Source organism: Tasmannia lanceolata, unplaced genomic scaffold (assembly GCF_043159265.1).
Source record: "Tasmannia lanceolata isolate RefF3 unplaced genomic scaffold, GAP_Taslan_0.1 ptg000007l, whole genome shotgun sequence".
Classification (NCBI taxonomy): Eukaryota; Viridiplantae; Streptophyta; class Magnoliopsida; order Canellales; family Winteraceae; genus Tasmannia; species Tasmannia lanceolata.
In genome coordinates, this window is record NW_027518684.1 from 27,231,913 (window position 1) to 27,253,979 (window position 22,067).

The 22,067-nt window shown below is 38.8% G+C and overlaps 1 protein-coding gene across 2 annotated transcripts; it reads right to left on the reverse strand.

Annotated features, from left to right (window-relative positions):
• Positions 1-7,695: 7,695 nt before the first annotated feature.
• LOC143882336 (DNA-directed RNA polymerases II and IV subunit 5A-like) lies at positions 7,696-21,591 on the reverse strand. 2 transcript variants are annotated; one of them, XM_077385880.1, is made up of 5 exons: positions 20,274-21,591; positions 17,666-17,888; positions 16,125-16,304; positions 15,495-15,608; positions 7,696-8,127 (listed from the first exon to the last, which is right to left on the reverse strand). In XM_077385880.1, the coding sequence occupies exons 2-5, from the start codon at positions 17,855-17,857 to the stop codon at positions 8,002-8,004; spliced, it is 612 nt and encodes a 203-aa protein (XP_077241995.1). In that variant the 5' UTR covers positions 17,858-17,888; positions 20,274-21,591; the 3' UTR covers positions 7,696-8,001. The 2 variants fall into 2 exon arrangements, with proteins under 2 accessions (XP_077241995.1, XP_077241994.1); XM_077385879.1 differs by having other exon boundaries at positions 17,666-17,883; positions 20,274-21,581.
• Positions 21,592-22,067: the final 476 nt, after the last annotated feature.

Genomic DNA, 22,067 nt, shown 5'->3' on the forward strand with positions numbered 1-22,067 from the left:
CATCCTTAGCCAAAGAATCCACCTCCCCATTGGCAGATCTCCGCACATAATTGAAAACAATAGCAGAGCCCGAGATTAGATCATCTATTTCATCAAAGATAGACAAAAATCTCCAAGGAGGCAACACCGCCCCCTTCAACCATCGAATTACATTGAGTGAATCACCCTCCACAATAATGTGATCCATGCTCTCTCTATCAGGTCTTTTAATACTATGATATACCGCCTTTACCTCGGCCTCCGAGGCATCACATACCCCAAGAGGGCCAGAATAAGCCCACACAACTTCGCTACAATCATCTCAACATAACCCGCCTACCCCGGGTTCCCAAAACTCGACCATCTAAGTTAATTTTGAACATCCCAATAGGAGGAGGCACCCACTGCTGAGCAATCTGGGACCTAGCCTCCCTACTAAAGCAAACTTCTCTCCACCCCTCCCATAAGTCAAAGGCCGAAACGAATCGGAATGCAGGAAGACATCTTGCCCACGATGTAGAGAGGGCAATAATTTTCACATATAGCCAGTACGGAGATTTAGCAACCCCCTCAAAAACTCTAGAATTTCTCTCTTTCCAAATCACCCACCATGTTGTGAGCAAACAAATTTTCCACAACAATTTTCCTTTCTTTCTCCATTGCACAAACTCCCATTGATGCATCAAATCCGAAAAACCCAAGATATGCCAAACCTCAGAAATATATAGCTCCATATCTGACGAGAAAAAGAACAATGCATGAAGACATGACCCACAGATTCACCATCATCCAAGCATAGGGGGCAAGTGAACTATTATTATTGATTGGAAAAGTTATTCAATAATTCCATGCTAAGTAAATTCAGTATAATAAAATCTTGATAAAGAAAGAATCCAACAAGAAAAGAAAGAAAGAAGTTATACCATTTCTTTTGTAGATAAATTTGCCTATGGCTTTGACTTTCATGTGGCTCACATTAAAAGGTGAAATCTTAACAAGTAGTCAACTGGTCAAAAGGAAAATCATGTTGATCCTAATAAATTTTGTACTAGTTTAGAAGGGTAATCATTTGGGGGCCCCGTTTGGATACGCGAATTTTAGAATCCTGGATTTCCTCAAAATCGTAGGTGGGAGACAAGAAAAGAAGCTGACCTTCACAAGATCTCAAACAATCTTGCTCAGATCTGTTCAGAAATCAGAGATCTCAATTAACTGCCGCGTTGCACAATCACTATAACAGATTTTCTACCATAGATTGTGAGACGGTTCTCTACGCAATGTTCCTTGGACGATTGCCTCCAAAACTCATTCCTCACTGCCATCTCGATTGTTAATCGAGTAAATCCATAGTATATGGAGAATTTATATCAGATCTGTGTAGAAATCTCATCCTAAAGTTCAAAAGTTTTCTCGCTTGTATTTCTAAAAGCAGTTTGTCTGACTGGAGCTTATATTCTAAATTCCGGTATTATTTTCCTAGTTTCTTGGAACCCTTTACTTAACAGATATTGACTGAATCTCATACCTAGAAATTATCAAAGAGATGCATAGTTCAAGGGCAAAACAGATCTGATATTTATTTTTGGATATCTCTCTTCACTATACTCAAGATCACTTAATGATGAAACTTGAGGAGACTGATCTTTCTCGAATAGCGATTAGAGCTAAATTCCTTGAGTTTTTCTTAGTCCTTTTGACAATTCCCTATCTCTAAGTGTTGTACAAATATTAAATCAGAGTTTTAAGTCAAACCACCTCCTCTATCCTCGAGCTTCTGTGAACTCACCGGCATCACTTGCCCTTCAGCATTACTTTGCCCTAAATCAAGAGAAGAAGCTGGCCAGACATCATTTTCAGATTTCTCACCCTTCTTTCCGTTACCAAGATAACAGGAGATCATCCCATGTTTCCAGGCTTTAGAAATCTCAGGATGTGGGAGAGATTTCTAAAACCTGGATTTCTCACTTAAAATCCAAGAAACGCTGTCAGGACAACATGTAGCAGCTTGATCATGAACCCTCTTTTACAGTGTTTTCAAACGAAAACATGGATTCTAAAATCCGCGTATCCAAACGGGCCCTAAGTGTGAGCTCTACATGGAAGAGTCCATGTAGCAATGATAAAAAGCAGCCCCTACTTTTACCCACTTTCTCTAAAAAAGTATGGCAAGTTCACAAACATTTGGCGCTTACATTTTATTAGGCTAAATCCCTTCCTAGTTTTAATTTTGTTTCCTCCTTTGATCTGTGGTATGGTTGGAGAGAAGTATGCTCGAGTGTTGACCTCTCTACCCACATTGTTCAAGCTTGGGAACCGCAAAGGATATGTTAAACTTAATTTCGATGGTTTGAGTCTTGGTAATCCGGGGCCTGCCGGCTTCGGGGGAGTGCTTAGGGATGAGGATGGAGCGGTGAGGTGGGCTTTCGCGAGCCCATTGGGTTGTACAGACTCCAATGAAGCGGAATTTCAGGCGGTGCATCAAGGGATTAAATTATTGGACGGGAAGGATTTCAATCATATTGTAGTATAAGGAGATTCCAGCAATGTGATACGGTGGCTCTCGGGTTCTCAAGTGCACCCTTAGCAGTTTGCGGACTTTTTCAATGAGAAAAAAGACATTGTCGGCAACGCTAGAATTTCATATCGTCATGTCAGACGATCGGCTAATGGGGCGGCAGACCAATAAGCTAGGAAGGGTGTTCACTTGGAATCATTGGAGCAATATGATTTCCTTCTTGATTCTTTGTGATGTTTTTTGTCTGTATCATTGCTCATGTACATTTCCTTGTTTTTTTTTCCTGACCATCTCGGTCCTATTAATGATATTCTTGCCCATTTAATAAAAAAAAAAAAAAAAACATCTACATATGAAAGTTTATATGGTGTCTGGTCATATTTTCCCCAACAAATAAGGAGGAATAAGTACAGGGTTGTTGGTCCCCACCTTTCATAGGCCATGCCCCAAAAAACTTCCCGATTAGATAGTCCTAAATAATTAGTGTTGAATGGGTGGCTTGGAAAGTTAAAAAAACAAAGTTATAAAATCATAACAAATCCAAACGTATGGGTTTCATTCAAAAAAATCAAAAGGTCTGGGTTGCCTACTTCATTATAGAGCATAGCAAATGAATAGTTTGGATCATCAAACCATTGGACCCCACTTTCACTTTTGCCTCCAACACTTTTCTTCGGAAAAACAAACGGGGGCACCATTTAATTGCTCCCAAATACTAATTTATACACTAAGAAAGATTTTTTAGGGAGATGATTTTTTCACTCCCCTCTGTAGGATTTTGCGCTAACGTGATTGACATTAAAATGTGTTAAAGTCCCCCACAATTCACATTAAATGGAGGCGCATAATCCTACAGGGGTGAAAAAAACATCTCCCCTTTTATATATACCATCATCTTAAAGCTATTGATATTTGCACTACAGTGTTTTGATAATTGCACTGAACTCAGCTTGTCTTTCCTTATTTAATAGGCTTCTAAGTAGTGCCAATATCAATGTTTAAATAATAAAAGACGAGTTTGTGCAATTATTAAAACATGGTAGTGCCAATATCAATGGACTTTTCTAAACTTCTTGAACCGGCAATTGTATTGAAAGGTTAGGATGATCCAAATAGGAATGCCCCATTTTACCTTTTTTGCCTGTATAATTCTTGTATCATATAAAATGTGGAGGTTGTTTCAACTCAAAGTGCGTAATTAAGGGAGAAAGGCTTAATTCTGGGACACACAAGAGTTGTGACTCGTGAAAGGGAACATATATAAAAGGTGCATATGAGGGTTGAAGGATGGAAAGGACAGCTGTTTTGGGAGGTAAGCTCGCCTTACTTAACCATCTCATGTCCTCTATTCCGATATGTACTATCCTCAAAACAATTGAATGCAAATTTGTGAATTTTTGGTTGGGTGCCACTGATCAAGGTAGAAAGCACCACTGGTGGCTTGTTATAGCTTATGTAAAACCAAGGATTAAGGAGGCCTTGGAACTAAGTCCCTACGTTATTTTTGTAGTGCTTTTAGAATTGAGAGCATCCACAAGTTGCATGAGAAATCGAACCTATGGAGTGATTTTATGAAATCTAGATATTTGATGAATGAATGTTTCTTTTCAGCTGAATCCAAAGTTAGTGATTCTACACAGTGAAAAGATATGGTGAGACTTAAAAGATGAAAGGATGAGAAGTAGCAGATGGATCATTGGGAAAGGTAAGATTGCTTTCTGGACTTATAAGTGGTTTGGTAATGACCTCATTATTAACTACGCCCATAATTTTCGTGAGTTAAATATGAAGCTCCAAGTCAAAGTGGTGATTAACGAAAAATGATGAATTAAACCTTGGAGAGGTGGAGAATGATATTGCACCTAATATTAGCAGTACTATCTGAGTATTGAAGGTTAGAATCTCAGATAAAGATGGCCGCATTACATTTGGAAAGACCGTCCATTCGAATGTTAAAAATTTATGAACGATATTCTAGTTGATAGTATAGACTGAAAGACATCCATATCCCCATTTCATCCATGTGTGACTGTTGTTGAACGTGCAGAGAAGAGACTATGGATCATGTGTTTGTTGATAGTGAAGTGGCAGCTATTGTGTGGGGGCATTTCGCTTTCTTTATAGAGGTTCCACTTCTATTGATCCAAAATCAAACTATATATATTGCCAAGCTTGTCCAATGAAATCAATATTTTTCCTAGGCCGACTAAACTGATAAGTACGCTTAAAGTGAAATGGATAAAACCTAAAAGAGGTGAGTTCAAGCTAAATACGGATTGGGCGTCCAAGGGCAACTCTAGCACAATAGGTGGTGGAGTTATGAGAGATCACATGGAGGAGATGATTTTTGCTTTTTCTTACTACTATAACTACTAACTTGTAGGCAGAAGCTAAAAACATGATTGATGGTCTTAGGTACTGTTAAGCACTTAGTGTGGCAAACATATGGGTTGAAGCTGATAGCAAAGTGTTGATTGATGTGCTCAAAGACAATAAAGACCCCCCTTGGTCCATCAAATTGACATTCTCATCCTTGAGTTGAAGTCGAAGATGTCTTATTAATATAGAGAGGCCAATCAAGTTGCCTAACTTTTGGCCAACTATGCCTATGATATGAGATCGAATAATACATTTAGGCAGCAGAGGATCTTCCTCTCAAAGCTAGGAGTGCTTTAAGATGTGATGTCTTGGGTATTCCAAATATTCGATATAAGTAATTCCAATGTAGCTATGGGTTTTGAGGTAAGGCGGGTCGTCCCTCATGTATGCTTTTACCTTTTCAATAAAAGTTCAGGTTCTTGCCCAGGTCCCTAGAAAAATTTTGGGTTAAAAAAAGAAAAGAAGGGGAATATGAAACTTCTTGTTGTATGTAACATTTTGTTGTAGGTTATTATGTACTTGAGCGATTTCTCTCTTTTTTTGCCATATTGATTGGATGATCCTATTTATTTTATCTATGAAGCACATTTTAAGATTTTGTAATGAAAAGCTAAGGTGGCTTCGCATTATCTGCGTTTTAGAGCGAACGGGCAAAATTGCTGGAACATAACTGTTTGTAGTGACTCTGCTTCGCTTCAAGAATTCAGCAGTTTTAGCCATATGGAAATCAGGATTTGGAGAAACGGGTCAGATTTGGCAAATACTGTTCTTCATTTTTGTTCCTCGCGAAAAAAAAAAAAAAAAGAGGCAAAGGTGCTGCCGAGAATGATTAAAGAACACTATTTAAGTTGTTGATTTATGAGTCATTAGGAATATTGGATGCCGCCTTATTTGCAAATAAGACCAATCTTAGTTTAATCTTATTTGGGAATAAGAGATTAAAGCATCTTTGAAACCAATTTACTATATTATTCCTAAAGATCTTTTTACAATTATTTACAAATAATCAGCCAAACACAGAATCAGGACCCTGTGGGTCGTCTCTTTGTAAGCAAAAAACATTAGTTTTTGTAACCTTGACCATTCAAATTTGTGCTTTTCTTTGAATACTAACCTGTCAGAGGAAGAGAAATCACCATTTCTGCCTATAAATTGTAGGAGCAGGGAAATTGATTGGAGTTTCTGTTAGTCCTTTCTCTCGTAGAGTTGAATGGGCTTTGAAGTTTAAGGGGATTGAATACGAATACTATGAAGATTATCTTGCAATGGCCACCAAGAAATGAAGACTTCCTTGTTGTTGCTGCATTGTTTATTACAGTTTGTTTCTTTAGTTTTATATTCTCTTGAACAGACTAATGAAAATTCCCAGATCGAATAAATTCGTTTTGGAATAGTGAAATGATAATTACACCTTCATTTCTTAGTTTTTGGCTAAAAAAATAGTAGTTCTGCTCCTTTTGTTTGCATTTTCGGCTCTGTTTCTTTCGACGTAAAATTGGGGGTCATTAACATACATTACAGAAATGAGAAGATGCAAAGCAGTAGCATTTGAAACAACAACAGCAAAAAACAGTTCATTGACTATGTAGGCTGGGAATATTTGGAGAGTAAGATGGATCTTCTTGGAGGGTTAGAGTCATCCGATGTAGTGGCCACAAATTGGAGGGTTAGAGTCATCCGATGTGAGTGGATTTTGCTCCATCGCCAATCCATCCCTAAGAAATAAAGGGTTTGGATCATTGAGTAAGTGGCCTCCATGGTTTTAAATTTCGGTTTCGTTATAAATCCGAGACACCATTAAAAACAATATTTTATTTAATACAGAATTTCGGCCAAAATTTTAGGGAAATAAAAAATAATTTAAAAAAAATCAACATTTTGGGGTTGAATTTCGTAAAATTTCAGATAAAATCTTAAAAAACAATATTACGGTCAAAATTTGGTAGCGTTTTGGGTATTATGGATTTCGGTTTCGGTGTTGACCAAAATACGAAATTTCAGTCCAAAATTTTGGATTTCGGTCTGAATTTAAAACCACGGTGGCCTCTACTTTTGACATTTTTCCGCTCATAATTTTTCTTGAAAAATATGGGCATCTATCCAAAAGCTATTAGACAATTAAGGACGCAAATAGAAGGGATGAGACCATTCCGGATCAGTTAATACTAAAATAATATCCAAATCTGCTACCCTGGTTTCCACACTGTCACTTCTCCAAGGTTCTCCAACGCAGAAGTTGACATGGAATTGTTCAACCATCAAAACCTATCATTTACTGGTCTTTTTTTTTTTTTGAAGAGATCATTTACTGGTCTTCACCGTAGCCGTAGGTCATGCTCCAAACCTCTTCCCATTAGGTGATCCTAACCATTCATATTGTAGGGTGTAAAATGGATAGTTTAGAAAGTGGGGGAAAAAAAAGAGATTTTTGGTTTATGATCCATCCATCCAATTTAGGCGCCAACAAATGAATGATTTGGATCACCAAACCGGTGAACCAAAAGAACATGTTTACCATTCAAAGTTACTTAGAAAGTTGCAAACGGCAGTAAAAGTAGAGAGAGACCAACCTTAAATCCTAATTTTTTTTAATGGCAACTTTAAATCTTAATTTCAGACAAGAGCTGCTACGAAGACACACAGTAAGTGTTCACATCCAAGTAATGGGTCAATGGTCACTGGTGCAGATGATTGTAACCACGCCAAAAATACAATGATGGGCAGATGAAAATCCATCTTTTTGCCTCGGCATGTGGCACTAGTATCTTCCTTCAAAGATATATTCAACTGATATTGTACACATGACAATCTGAATAACAGAGTACTAATAAAAGCAAATACGATAATGAAGTAAGGTTTTTCAAACCATGTCTTGAACTATTCAATCAACAAAAACACTCTGTAAGTATATATTGGCAATTCGGCATGCAAGGGGGCTCTGACTGATTCTAAAGATAGCTCAAGTTATAAGGAATTATGCCAAACATCCAAACTGAGAAGAAAAACAACAGCAAGAAAAGAGGTATGGTGTCTTTTCCCAAAGCCACAGTTAAAACTCAGCGACAAAATACTTTCTATTGTTAACAATTAGGAGAACAAAGGAGCCCAGCTGGAGCCCATAACATAACTCAGACAACAAAGCGGTACGTGATGTATCTGCCAGCAGTCTCGCTCGGTCGAGTGATCTTCACAACATTTCCCCGCTTGAGCCCATAATATCTAGCTATAGGATCAGTAACTTGAATCCGCGGAAGCTGAAACCAGTGTCATAAGAAAACAGACATTACATCAGATTCTGATAAAATTCTAATGGCTGAAGATCTAGGCCCTAACTAAGCTCTTAATGTTTAGTTTCAGTACGCTAATAAAATGCCATTGTGTGACTCAGCCCGAATGAAACATAAGTCACTGACTGAAGCAACAAGTGAATGCAATCATGCATGAGAGAGAGAGAGAGAGAGAGAGAGAGAGAGAGAGAGATTGTGCACAATAGTTTAAACAAGCATTTTATTTTATTTTTTATTTTTTATTTTGAAAGAGGTTACATTTATTGATGAAAAGAACCCAAATACAAAGGTTGGACAAGATGTCCCACAAGCATGAAACCCAGTATCCTAGATAAATCTCACAAGCACCATTTATTCCATTTTATTTTTAATGGACCTTTTATTCCAATTAAGTCACATGAAACAGAATTATCATTATCTCAATCAATTGATAGCTACTGATTTTTACATGTCCCAACAATAAATAAAAGGATCCTTCCCTGGAACGCTTATTCCATATGGGGAGGGTCCACTAGCAGGAGGATGAGACGATGAGGCAGAGAACAGCACGTGGGTTAACTTGGGATGGTTGGGGTTCTGGGGTAAATTGCCGACGGGGGACACAAAAAGGATGGAATTGCCAAAAGGGGACACAATTTTGAAAAATTGTTAAAGAGGGTTGATAACTCCATTTTGAGAGTTTGATAACCCCATTTAGAGGGTTGATAACCCCCTTTTTAGAGACTTGATAACCCCCATTTCGTCCCTCTCTAACAATTTTTCAAAAGTGTGTCCCCCGTAGCCAATTCTCGTATCTCGGTGTCCCCCATTGGCAATTTTTCCATTGATTAGGAGATGGAATGGGGGGACCAAGCTAGGAGTGGGAAGGGGGAAAGTAGACAGAATTGCTAACAGGTGTAGTTTTCAGGGAATTTCAGTCTTGGGTAAGTGTTTCAGGTCTCAGTATGGGGAAGCATGGCTACAGAGAAGAATCATATTCAGGTCGTGAGGTGGACCGAAAATACATTCAGGAAAGGATATAGTTCCTAAACTCTTGCTTGTTTGGCCATGTGAATGGAGATTTTTTCTCCTCACTGAAACTTGAGAGATTGGCTATGTGAAGATAGAAGATGGCTCTTCCTATGAAGGTGAAGTCGTCACTATTAGTTGCAATGCATCCTTCCTTCAAAGGAGAAGATGGTTAGCATATTCCAAGGGCGGCAACATGCTAGGAGAGATTTTCAACATCTTTATTCATTACAGGTTTGCTAGAGATATTAGGAGCCGGACCCTATCGCTCTTTTGGATCTCTTTGTCTTTCCCAATAGCGCATATTGAGGTGTTTTTTGATCGTTGGTTTTTCAACCCATGCTTTGAGAGGTCGCACCCTCTAGGTTACTACTCCTGGCAAATATATGGGTGATTTCGAAAGAAAGAAACAACCATATTTTCAACAAGTCTAAAATGGCTCAAAGGATTTTTCTTAAAGTTTAGGGCTATGATTTGTGGACACAAACACGAGTGTCGCGTGTCGACACGGACACGGCAAACCCCCAAAATTTAGAAACGGGAACACGGATAAAATAGAGTATATATAATGCAACAACAAATATTAGTTAAAGAAAATCTAAAAAAAATTATACGAAACGAATAGTTAATAATAAAAGAGGTAAACACAATATGCAATAATAAAATACAATGTCACACATGACATAGCACAAAAACATGTCCACACACCCAGATTAAGTCTAACACTTGTAGCAAGACATCTAAAAGTGTCCAAAGGAGAGTCGACATGGGTGGACACGCATGTTGTGTTGGACACGGCAGGACACGTGTGTCAGTAATAAATTCAAAGTGTCTTCTCTTGTGCTTTCTTGTACTTTTGGCATGAGGTTTGTAGTAACCAAGAGCTTCAGCCCCTTTACCTTGTGCTCCTCTACCTGGGCCAGTTAAACTGTAGTTTGATGGCATCTGCCTTGTAGACCTGGGTTCGGCGGGAGTGGAAGATGCCCTTAGGGACAAAATACGGAATCACCAAGTGGGCTTTCTCGTGTCCCATTGGTCGAAGTGATTCAAACGCCACAGAGGTGCAAGCGATTCTGTGTGAAATTTGGTTGGTTGATTTCCATGTTTTCAAAGATATAACAGTGAAAGGAAACTAGCTCAAATGCCATTCGATGGTTGAGCAACAAGTCCGTCTATCCTTGATGATTTGCCTTTGTTATCGATGAAATTTTGGAGCGCATTGAGGGTCATAGGGTGCACTTTCAGCATGTTTGGAGGTCAGCTACATTCGATGCTGATCAGCATACTCAGGACGAATTTGGGATGCGAGCTCTTTGACTTCCATCCTTGGGTTTTACGGTTTTTTTCTCTTTTCCCTTTTGTGCTGATGTTTCTTCTCTTTCAATTGTAAACTCGACCACGTTGGTCTTCTACTAGAATAAAATCTCAACCTTTCAAAAAGAAAAGGGAAAGGCTCCTACTCCATCCAAACTAACTCGGTTTCAACATCGAGGGACATTTTCGATAGGGCCCTTGACGGAGGGAAATTTCAACTCCAAGCTCTAATTAAAAAAATGTAATGTAGCTGGGGAGCAAGGAAAAAGTGGTTTCATCATGATCTGGTCCCTTCCACCGATGGTCGAGTAAGCTTCCTCTCCCCTTTCTTCCAATCAATATTCCACTTGCACTTCCCTCTAAAAGGTCGAAAGCAAGCTGCTGCTTTCCTCACTATTGAGTACCCCGAATTGGTCCGTGCAAAGCCCTATACGGCTATACATGGCTTGTTCCCTGTTTTTATTGATACCACTTTTTGAGCAGCCCCTTCGAGTTGGCCACGGGGCAACAAACAGCTTCTGACACCCCACACCATTGATACAGGATGGGGCTTGCTGATGCAGGAACATCCCCTTAGCATTCTTTAGATCATCCTTTCCCTTCATGTCTCCTTAGTATAGGTTTTGTTTCATTTACACATGTAGTTATAGTTTGGTCATTTCCCTAGTATTAGTAGAAATAATCTTGTCTTTTTTACTTGCATGGGCTTTCTATATAAGGCCCTTAAATCCTCATTTGCTGTAGTTTTTGTTTTTGAAATTGAAATAAAGATCCGAGATTCCTTTTGGAGGGAAATCCTTCGCAAGTGCAAAGATTTCTGCTTATGCGTTCTTGGAGAAAAAGATTTGAAGGATTGAATCTCTAGCTTTCTTCCTAGATCGACCTACCTTTTCCTTGTTTAACGAATGGTGTATGAGATTTCTGGAGTTCTTCGGTCAGCACGCAAGATTCGTAGTTGAATCCTTGAGGAAAGATCTAGAAAAATATCAAGAGAAGATCAAATGGAAAAGACCTCTTTATAACTGTTCATTAACTTGATTGTTGCTGGAAATCCTGGAAATTTTATGAGTTTTAGTGATAAGTTCTTCTTCAATTCCAGGTTCTGTAAATGAATTCCCCATTGCTTAACATCATTTCAATTTAGTGAAACCTTTCTCAATGATTTGATCAAGTTTGGCCAAGAACTTTCAAGGTTAGTAGTTTTCATCAATGTGTCAATGAATACACAAAACTAGGAGTCAGATCTGAGAGTTTTCTATACTCAAGTTTATTTCCTCTTATTTTAGTACTGACCTTCACAAGATCTCAAACAATCTTGCACAGATCTGTTCAGAAATCAGAGATCTCAATGAACTGCCATGTTGCACAATCACTATAACAGATTTTCTGCCATAGATTGTGAGACGGTTCTCTATGCAATGTTCCTTGGACGATTGCCTCCAAAACTCATTCCTAACTGCCATCTCGATTGTTAATCAAGTAAATCCATAGTATATGGAGAATTTGTTATCAGATCTGTGTAGAAATCTCATCCTAAAGTTCAAAAGTTTTCTCGCCAGTATTTCTAAAAGCAGGTTGTCTGACTGGAGCTTATATTCTAAATTCCAGTCCTATTTTCCTAGTTTCTTGGAGCCCTTTACTTAACAGATATTGACTGAATCTCATACCTAGAAATTATCAAAGAGAAATGCATAGTACAAGGGCAAAACAAAACAGATCTGATATTTATTTTTGGATATCTCTCTTCACTATCCTCAAGATCACTTAATGATGAAACTTGAGGAGACTTATCTTTCTCGAATAGCGATTAGAGCTAAATTCCTTGAGTTTTTCTTAGTCCTTTTGACAATTCCCTATCTCTGAGTGTTGTACAAATATTAAATCAGAGTTCTAAGTCAGACCACCTCCTCTATCCTCAAGCTTCTGTGAACTCGCCTGCATCACTTGCCCTTCAGCCTACTTTGCCCTAACTTAGATGGGGAAGGCAGGAGCTCAACAAGCAAATCCTACTTAGATGAAGCAGCGCTTTCTACTTATTCTTTTTCTAATTTGTAATTTTCCATTTTAGTTGGATTTACCCCTTTGCTTAGCTCTCCGTGTTTACCAATTTTCCCTTTGTTTTTTCCCTATTTTCCACTTATTGATTCTCCATGTTTGACTTGATTGGATTCCAAATTTCCCGTCGTCCATCCAGTCCTCCGTCCATCTGGGAATTAATGGCATTCAAATTCAATGAAGGGAAAGGTGAACTATTCTTATTAATTGGAAAAGTTTTCAATAATTCCATGCTAAGTAAATTCAGTATAATAAAATCTTGACAAAGAAAGAATCCAACAAGAAAAGAAAGAAAGAAGTTATACCATTTCTTTTGGAGATAAATTTGGCTATGACTTTGACTTTCATGTGGCTCACAATAAAAGGTGAAATCTTAACAAGTGGTCAAACTGGTCAAAAGGAAAATCATGTTGATCCTAATAAATTTTGTACTAGTTTAGAAGGATAATCATTTAGGGGCCCCGTTTGGATACCCGAATTTTAGAATCCTGGATTTCCTCAAAATCGTAGGTGGGAGACAAGAGAAGAAGCAGGCCAGCCGTCATTTTCAGATTTCTCGCCGTTCTTTCCGTTACCAAGATAGCAAGAGATCATCCCATGTTTCCAGGTTTTAGAAATCTCAGGATGTGGGAGAGATTTCTAAAACCTGGATTTCTCACTTAAAATCCAAGACAAGCTGTCAGGAAAGCATGTAGCAGCTTGATCATGAACCCTCTTTTACACTGTTTTCAAACTAAAACCTGGATTCTAAAATCCGCGTATCCAAACGGGCCCTAAGTGTGAGCTCTTCATGGAAGAGTCCATGTAGCAATGATAAAAAGCAGCCCCTACTTTTTTACCCACTTTCTCTAAAAAAGTCTAGCAAGTTCACAAACATTTGGCGCTTACAATTTATTGGGCTAAACCCCTTCCTAGTTTTAATTCTGTTTCCTTCTTTGATCTGTGGTATGGTTGGAGAGAAGTATGCGCTGAAGTGTTGACCTCTCTACCCACATTGTTCAAGCTTGGGAACTGCAGAGGATATGTTAAACTTAATTTCAATGGTTTGAGCCTTGGTAATCCGGGGTCGGCCGGCTTCGGGGGAGTGCTTAGAGATGAGGATGGAGCGGTGAGGTGGGCTTTCGCGGGCCCATTGGGTTGTACACACTCCAATGAAGCGGAATTTCAGGCGGTGCATCAAGGGATTAAATTAATTGGAGGGGGAGGATTTCAATCATATTGCGGTACACGGAGATTCCAACAATGTGATACGGTGGCTCTCAGGTTCTCACGTGCCCCCTTGGCGGTTTGCGGACTTTTTCAATGAGATAAAAGACATTGTCGGCAATGCTAAAATTTCATATCGTCATGTCAGACGATCGGCTAATGGGGCGGCAGACCAATAAGCTCGGAGGGGTGTTCACTTGGAATCATTGGAGCAATATGATTTCCTCCTTGATTCTTTGTGATGCTTTTTGTCTGTATCATTGCTCATGTACATTCCTTGTTTTTTTTTCCTGACCATCTCGGTCCTATTAATGATATTCTTGACCATTTAAAAAAAAAGCATCTACATATGAAAGTTTATATGGTGTCTGGTCATATTTTCCCCAACAAATAAGGAGGAATAAGTTCAAGGCTATTGGTCCCCACCTTTGATAGGCCATGCCCCAAAAAACTTCCCGATTAGATAGTCCTAAACTAGGAAGCACGGGTACTCTCCCGGGGCTCCCGCACCCGCACCCGACACGTATGGGGTGCGGGTACGTCCGGGTACGCCCCGGGTACGTCCGGGGTACGTACCCCCTTTTTTAAAAAAAAAAAAAAAAACTAATTTTGCGTGTCGGGTGCGCACCACGCGTACCCGACACGTCCTGCTTCTTCCTGCTGCTTCTCTTTCCCCTCCTGTACTTCTCTCTACTTTCCTGTACTCGTTATTTACATGTAAATCTTAAGTAAATGTCTTACTTAAGATTTACATGTAAATAACGGAATACCTCCCTTTTGGATTTATTAAAAATAGTTTCAACACCCAAATTTAAAAGGAAAAAAAGTCAACTCTCCAGTTCTAGTACAAAATTCAAAGAAAAAGGGTCGGGTCAAAATTTTAACTTTCTTAACTTCCAAACGGTGGGGTATTTTTCAAATTTTAAAAATTCATAAAATCTATTTTGTTCAAACATTATTAAATCCCAAAAGTCCGGTAAAAAAAATCTCATAATTTGGTCTCTAAAAATTATTCATCTTGTCAGGCACTGGTAACACACTGGTGACAGACTTTTTTTTCTAATGATTGATGGATTGATGCCTCATGTTATGAAATATGGAACTTAATCACTAAAGAAATTAAGAGTAATATTAGAATTTTCCATTTTGGTGATGTTATTGTTATTTGATTGCTCTACAATTTTTTTTTAAAAAATTTTATCAATATATAATAAAATATTAAAATATATTATTATATTCGGCGTACCCGAACGTACCCGCACCCGGTTTTTTTGGCAAATCACGTACCCGTGTCGTGTCGTACCCGCACCCCGTACCCGTGCTTCATAGGTCCTAAATAATTAGTGTAGAATGGGTGGCTTGGAAAGTTAAAAAACAAAGATATAAAATCATTACAAATCCAAAGGTATGGGTTTCATTCAAAAAATCAAAAGGTCTGGGTTGCCTACTTCATTATAGAGCATAGCAAATGAATAGTTTGGATCATCAAACCATTGGACCCCACTGTCACTTTTGCCTCCAACACTTTTCTTTGGAAAAACAAACGGGGGCACCATTTAATTGCTCCCAAATATTAATTTATACACTAAGAAAGATTAACATCAACCATAATTATGTAATTTAAAAAATAACTAATTGTGTACAGCTAGTGGTGAACTGCAGATTATCCATGAGATAAATACCATATCCAAGAACAGAACAAAAGAATCTAAAATGTAAAGCATTGCAAAACAAACTAACTTAGCACAAACCTGGAAATCTTTTACAGTATATCGTTCTAGTAAAATCTTCTTTTCTTCATTTGTAAGCACTTGATGCTCAGGAACAAGAACATGTTCTTTAATGTTGACCAGAAGCTCTGCCTCCTGCATCACGAAAGTGAGAAAAAAAAAATCAGTACCTCTACATGACATAATCAAAAACCTCAAAACTCAAGCTAATAGCCAAAGATAAATGACAGCTAATTCATTATTTGGCAACTTTGTCCACTCCTTTCAAGTTTGGATCATAACTATTGATGCTATGTAATCCATATCTTTTATATTGATAGAATTTATGCAATTTACTAGCTAAAATTGTTGCAAGAAAACTGTAGAATAAGTTTATGAAGGAATAAACAAAACATTTGACCATGAAATTTTCTACATTGACCAAGCAAGTCCTCAATTAAGGACCTATAATGCCATGAAAGAAAAACATTTTTGTCTTGAACCTCTGCCCCCAAAGCATTTTTTCAGAATTTCATTGCGAAAGATTAAAAATGAAAGAAAAACAGCTGACATAGATTTACAAGTACAGAATGCATTTCATTTGCTGAGTAGGTAAAGTCCAATATGAACAAATTCACAATTCTACAAAAAGGAATAGCATGAGCAACTCACCTGGAAAACCTCCAAATGAAATTTATTCGAAAACTCTTGAATGCATGTTTTTGCAAAGGGAGTTAGATTTTGTTGGACAACTAGTATTGCTCTGGACACGTTCTCTGTTTTCATACGATTGATATAAGTCTTCATTGTCTTCACGCCAACCTTTTCTTCCTCCGGGAAAAAAACATATATCTGGTGCAAAATATAATAGCTATACATAAGAAACAAAATTCATGGTAAATTGAGCCAAATTTTGATGCAAGATGAACCATCAGTCATATTCTTTCTAACTATCCACTTGTGGGCCATTGATTAGACGCCTCATGGTGGTGCCAATAAACAAATGATCCAGACCACGGGATCATGGTCTAAGGCAGTTGTTAATGGGCAGAATAAACTATTATTTTTCCTTCCCAATGATGAAGCCCAAACACACACGACTAGGGTTGGTCTGGGAGTCATATATAGTTGATCTCCAGGGTTCATAGAATCATGGTTTTAAATTTCGACCGAAATCCGAAATTTCGGATACCGGTGGGGACCGAAACTGAAATTTTCCAAAATTCAATTTTTCGCCATTTACCAAATTTCGGTTTAATGACATTATTTATTAAAAAAAAAAAGTGTTACAAAATTTCGGCCGGAATTTGGAACCAAATTACCAAATTTCGGACCGAAATTTCGGTTTTTGGTGGGGCTCGAAACGGTTACCGAAACCAAAATTTTAAACCATGCATAGAATATGAGACTGACATGATGCATTTTATCAACTTCACTTCATGCATTGATCAGTTTGGAAATTGGATTGATTAAATCGGTAAGATATTGATTAAATCCAGATGTTACTAATCCAAGCAAGTATTTATTCGAGTGGTAACAATAAATATATTCAAAAGAAGAAAAAAACTAGTCAAAGGCTGGGGACCAAGATGGTAGGTAGAAGCCAAACAAAATACAAGCATGGACTGATCAAGGGGCGAGAAAGTCAAAAAATATATTCAGACGTTACTTATTCGAACAAGTTCTGATCCAAATATATTCAGATGTTACTTATTCGAACAAGTTCTGATCCATCAGGTTGAATTTTGTGATTTTCATGATTCTTTGAACTCCATGACTCAATGCGGTAAACCTAGTATCAAGAAATTTGATGTTAATCATGAAGTACAGAGACGAGAGCAGATGCAGATTATTTGATGTCAACTTGATCGCATCCTTAAAGAGCTGGTTGCTGGCAGAAATCACAATCATACTACATGTGAAAAGCCAATTGGAGACGAAAGTCTAGTTGGAAATTATCAAGCCCCAGAACAAGGTAGAAATGAAAATTGATCAGGGCAATATTGCAAGAAGTAGGAATTAAGTTCATGTCGAGATCAATATTCTCACACCCAACAAACAAATTTACCCTACACAGTTCATCAATTGACAGTATCATCAAACGTCAACTACAGAGAGAGTCACTCCGCTTTTACAAAATTTCAACCTACATTTTAGAAACAGCTAAATCAATCAGTTGGCATTATTGGCGGGGGTGATTTTAAAAAAAATACCTGATCACCAGAGTCACTCCGCTTGGTTTTGTTGATAACAAGATCATCCCTCTTCACGTTTTCTCCAAATTTATCAACAAACTGATCTTTCGTCATGTTGATTTCGAAATCTCCCACTAAATAACCTCGGTCCTTTAGCATCTGCATTAGCGTCCTCCGGATTCTGAACATCCTGTTGATCTGTGCGTCCATTGTTCGCCAAGTTTATCGCAAATCCCCTACACTTTTAGAAAAAAATCAGCTGATTTTCATGTTTTCTCCAAATGATAGATATAATGAGATAAGGAAAGCAGTAAAGATATATATCTAGACAGATGATCAAGATAAGACAAATGAATAAACGCTACAGCTAAGCAACCAAAGCAGTAAAGTAATCACACTAACATGCGAACCTATGCGAGAGATAAGGTTAAGAAAATAACAATCAATCACATGCTTGAGAAGCAAACAAACTAGAAGCGACGCATGAGAAATCTGAGGCAAGCACATGACAAGCTAAAAAGATGCAAGAAAAGAAAAGAATCAGAAAATCATTGGTATGCGAGAACCAAAAACTGCCAGGAAAAAGAAAATGGAACACACGATAGGCTCAGAGGGCGATTCAAAAGGAATCAAGCCCAGCGATCCTAATCTGCTGAAGATCGGACAAGTCTCGCAATCGTCATGACCTATCGTTGGGCTCAGTGAGGACAATCCCTGTAAAGGGGCCACGCTACGTCATTGCCCGTCCCAAAACCGGATAAAACGTCAGAAAACCGATAGAAACAGGAAAACCACGATGAAAACCGGAAATGGAATGAAAAGAGGGCTCCGAGTAACCTGGCAATCACCATCCTTGCCCATTTTTGTTTTTGTTTTGAAATGTTTGAAAATATTTATTAAAAAGGTTTGACTGAACTTGGGCGGACCCAAGCTACCTACGTACCCTGTGAAAAGGGATCAAGCCAACGTAATTCGAAAGTTTTTGGCTTTTTTATGTTATTTGTTGTTTTTAGATTTTTGTTGTTTTTTATCCCTTTGATTGAAAGTGGGGTTTTTTCTCAAGAGGTTTCCGTCCGTCATCGCCTTAACCCGACAATGTGTTCCCAAAATCGATGGAATCCCGAGATGCAAAGAGTATTCCCAGGAACGTGAAGATAGTAGTCCCGAAAGAAGATAAGAAAGGAAACCCCTCGAGCCCTGTGAAGACTCTAAGACGGAGAAAATGATAGGAAGGGCAAGGGGTTGGCTCAAGAAATATTCCGTCATCGCCGGGAGAATGATCCGTATTCCCAGATTTTCAAAGTAGGAGGCAACACAGCTCCAATTCTATGAACAAGGGAGCAAGTCACGTGAAAATCAAACTCACGAGTAGGATATGAGATGATATGGGAATCAAGCAAGGCAGCATATTTAACCCATTCCAAGACAATGGACAACACTACTATAAACTCACAAACTAGTGGTGGTGTAGCGAGATGGCTTGATAGTCTTGCACTCACAAACAACATAGTTGTGGGACCGAAAACCGGGCAACAGGAACTAGAGAAAACAAACAGAGAAGGAACGTGACTATGTGCGAGACAAATGAAATTGGTATAGCCTCCCAACATGGCTGTTAATAGCAAATCACATAAGATCAGTTGAAATAACATAGACTAGCTGATTACATGCAATTATCAAAACTTAGTAATGCCACTATTAAAAAATCCAACCATGGATAGCCGCGCTACAATATTTTGCTAATGACGATACTAACCTGGTGAGACATTTCTCCATTGGAGGCTGTACCTAAAACAACCATTAGAAACAGATCATATGAAAGAAAGAGATGGCAGAAGGCTGCCATTTGTGAAAGAAGACAGCGCGGATGTTGGTACTTTATAGTCAGTTTAGGAAAAATGACATCATTGAACCCATGTTTTGATAATCACATAGAATCCCCTTGTCTTTTATTACAACTATTCTCAAAGATTATTACAGCTCATAAGGGTTCTCCTAAACCAAACAAAGAGCGAAAAGACAACTGAATTTGATAAATGAGATCTATCATCTATACCACACTGTACTAATCATGGCATGAATTAGCTATTTTCATATTCAACCATTGATGAAGCATGAAGCGATTAATGGAAATAGAATCACTCGTATTAGTACGACAAGTCGGCAACATAGAGCAGTACCATCATCATTACATGATTATGAGAGTATCACTAGTCAAAGTTGAATTCTCACAATAATCCAAGGCAAAAGAAATGGGAGTTTTAACAAAGCAAGGGACAGGAAAGAGTTAAAGTCTATAAAGAAGTCTCATGGACCAAGGATTATAAGAAATGGGGTTCAGAGAAAACATCGGATCAGAAACCTGTAATCTGCAAAATGCTACTGGGAACCAAAATCCGAAGCTCATTTCATCCTTAAAATTAACGACACTTAATCAATGAAAAGGAATGAAAATTCAAGGTTGGTAAATCAAGGTTTGCGGAAAAACCAAACTCTGTTAAAAATGACAATCGAGCACAACTGGTAATTCTAAGCCTAGCACATCAATAGGATAGAAACATTCAAAGGATCTAAGAACTATGGAAGTGCCAGACTACATAAATGAAGAGAAGGAACTAGATATTACCTGCTGAAGCAAAAATTCAAGGGTTCAGATCTTTTCTCTTCTTTTTTTTGCCTTGCTCTTTTTCTTGGCAGTTTGGATTTGCTTTGACCGCAGATTGGTGTCGATAATGGTGCGGATCTTGTGGAGGTGTCCGGACGAGATGAAGGCTAGAGGTCTAGACGGTGGCGACGGAATCTGCGGATCCGACCGGAGGAGAGATGGCGAAAATCATCAGAACAACGGGTTTGTCCTGAAGTAGGTTGACGCGGTCGGATTCGAAGAAGAGTTGCCGGGATCAAAGGGAATCCAATTCCAGAGGTGGTGGTCGCAGGCCTTGGGATTGGGTCGGATTTTCTCCGGAATTTCAAGGAGTTGTTGCCGGATTCACGGAATTGGAGAAATGGTGGCTGGTTCTAAGGGTTGCAAATGAAGAGGTTTGAGGTGGGTTTTGATTTGAAGAGGGATTGGTTGAAATAGGGTTCGATGCTCAGATGGGGTAGCTGTAATGGAGGTGATGGAGGTCTTGGGGTCTGATTTGAAGAGGGTTTAAAGTGGGTTTTGATTGAGAAGAAGATGGCTATTGTGGGGAGGATGACCGGAGTTAATGGTTGTGGGCAGTGGTCGGAGGTGGCACGGCCGGAGTTCCGGTGATGGAGAAGTTGCAGAGAGGGTGGAGATGGGGTTAAAAATGGATGGTTTGATGGTAAAGGGGTTAGGGAAGAAGAAGATTGTCGGTGGTGTAGAGAGGGTAGCTAGGGCCGGATTCTTGCCGGATTCCGGCTAGGATGGCCGGGAATTAGGGTTCGGTTGGGAGGGATTTTGGATTATAATAAAATGGGGTTTAACTAAATGGGTTTAGGCTAATAGAGAATGAGATGGGTTTATTGGGGTTGGAATAAAGGTGGAAGGAGAAGAGGGTTTACTGAAATTTGTTGAGGATGGGTTTGGATTCCTGTGGGGTTTGCCGGATTTCGGCCGGAGAAGATGGGTTTTTAAAAAAATGGAATGGGTGTGGTTGATGATGGTGAAGGTCGGAGATGGAGGTTAGTGGAGGAGGTGATGGGGGTTTACAGAGATGGGTTTTGGAGGTAAAAATAAAGAAAAAAATGGTGGTAGGTGGCTGAGAAGGTGGAGGAGAGAAAAAGATGGGTTTAGATGGGAGATGGTGGTTCGGCCGGCGGCAACAGGGCGGCAACAAGTCGGTCGGAGATGGTGATTCGGTCTCCACCTCCCTCCCTTTCTTTCTCAGCTTCTCTCTTCTCTGCCTCCGTAAAAAATAAAAGAGAAAAATCCTCTCCCTTCTGACGAGCCATGGAGTTTTATACCTAGGTTTTTCCTCACTATTACCCCTTTTTTGCTTTAATGGCACCCATGCTCGGCTATCCCACCCCTTTTTTTTAACAAACAAAAACATATATTTGCCCTCTCTTTCTTCCATGGACAATCGTTTTTAGCGTACTTTCTACGCTTGAGGGGGGGGGGGGGGTGGGGTGCAACACCAAAATTCTGGGATATTTTCTAAATTTCGTAAGTTTCAAAAAATTGGGGCGATTAAGCGGGGGTCATTAGCAGTTCTGGGGATCATCCAGGCTTCTAAGGGTTTCAAAAATGATCTGCAAATACAATTTTATTTTTTTTTGGGTTCTTTTGCATTGAAGGCTCGATTCTTCCAAAATTTCGGAGATATGCTTCAGGCACTTGAAACTTGACATTTAGGATTCGAAATTTGGTTTCAGGACTCATATTTTTTTGGGATTTATTTAATTTTTGGAAAATTTGGGTCAGGTCAAAATGGGGTGTCTACAGCTACCCTTA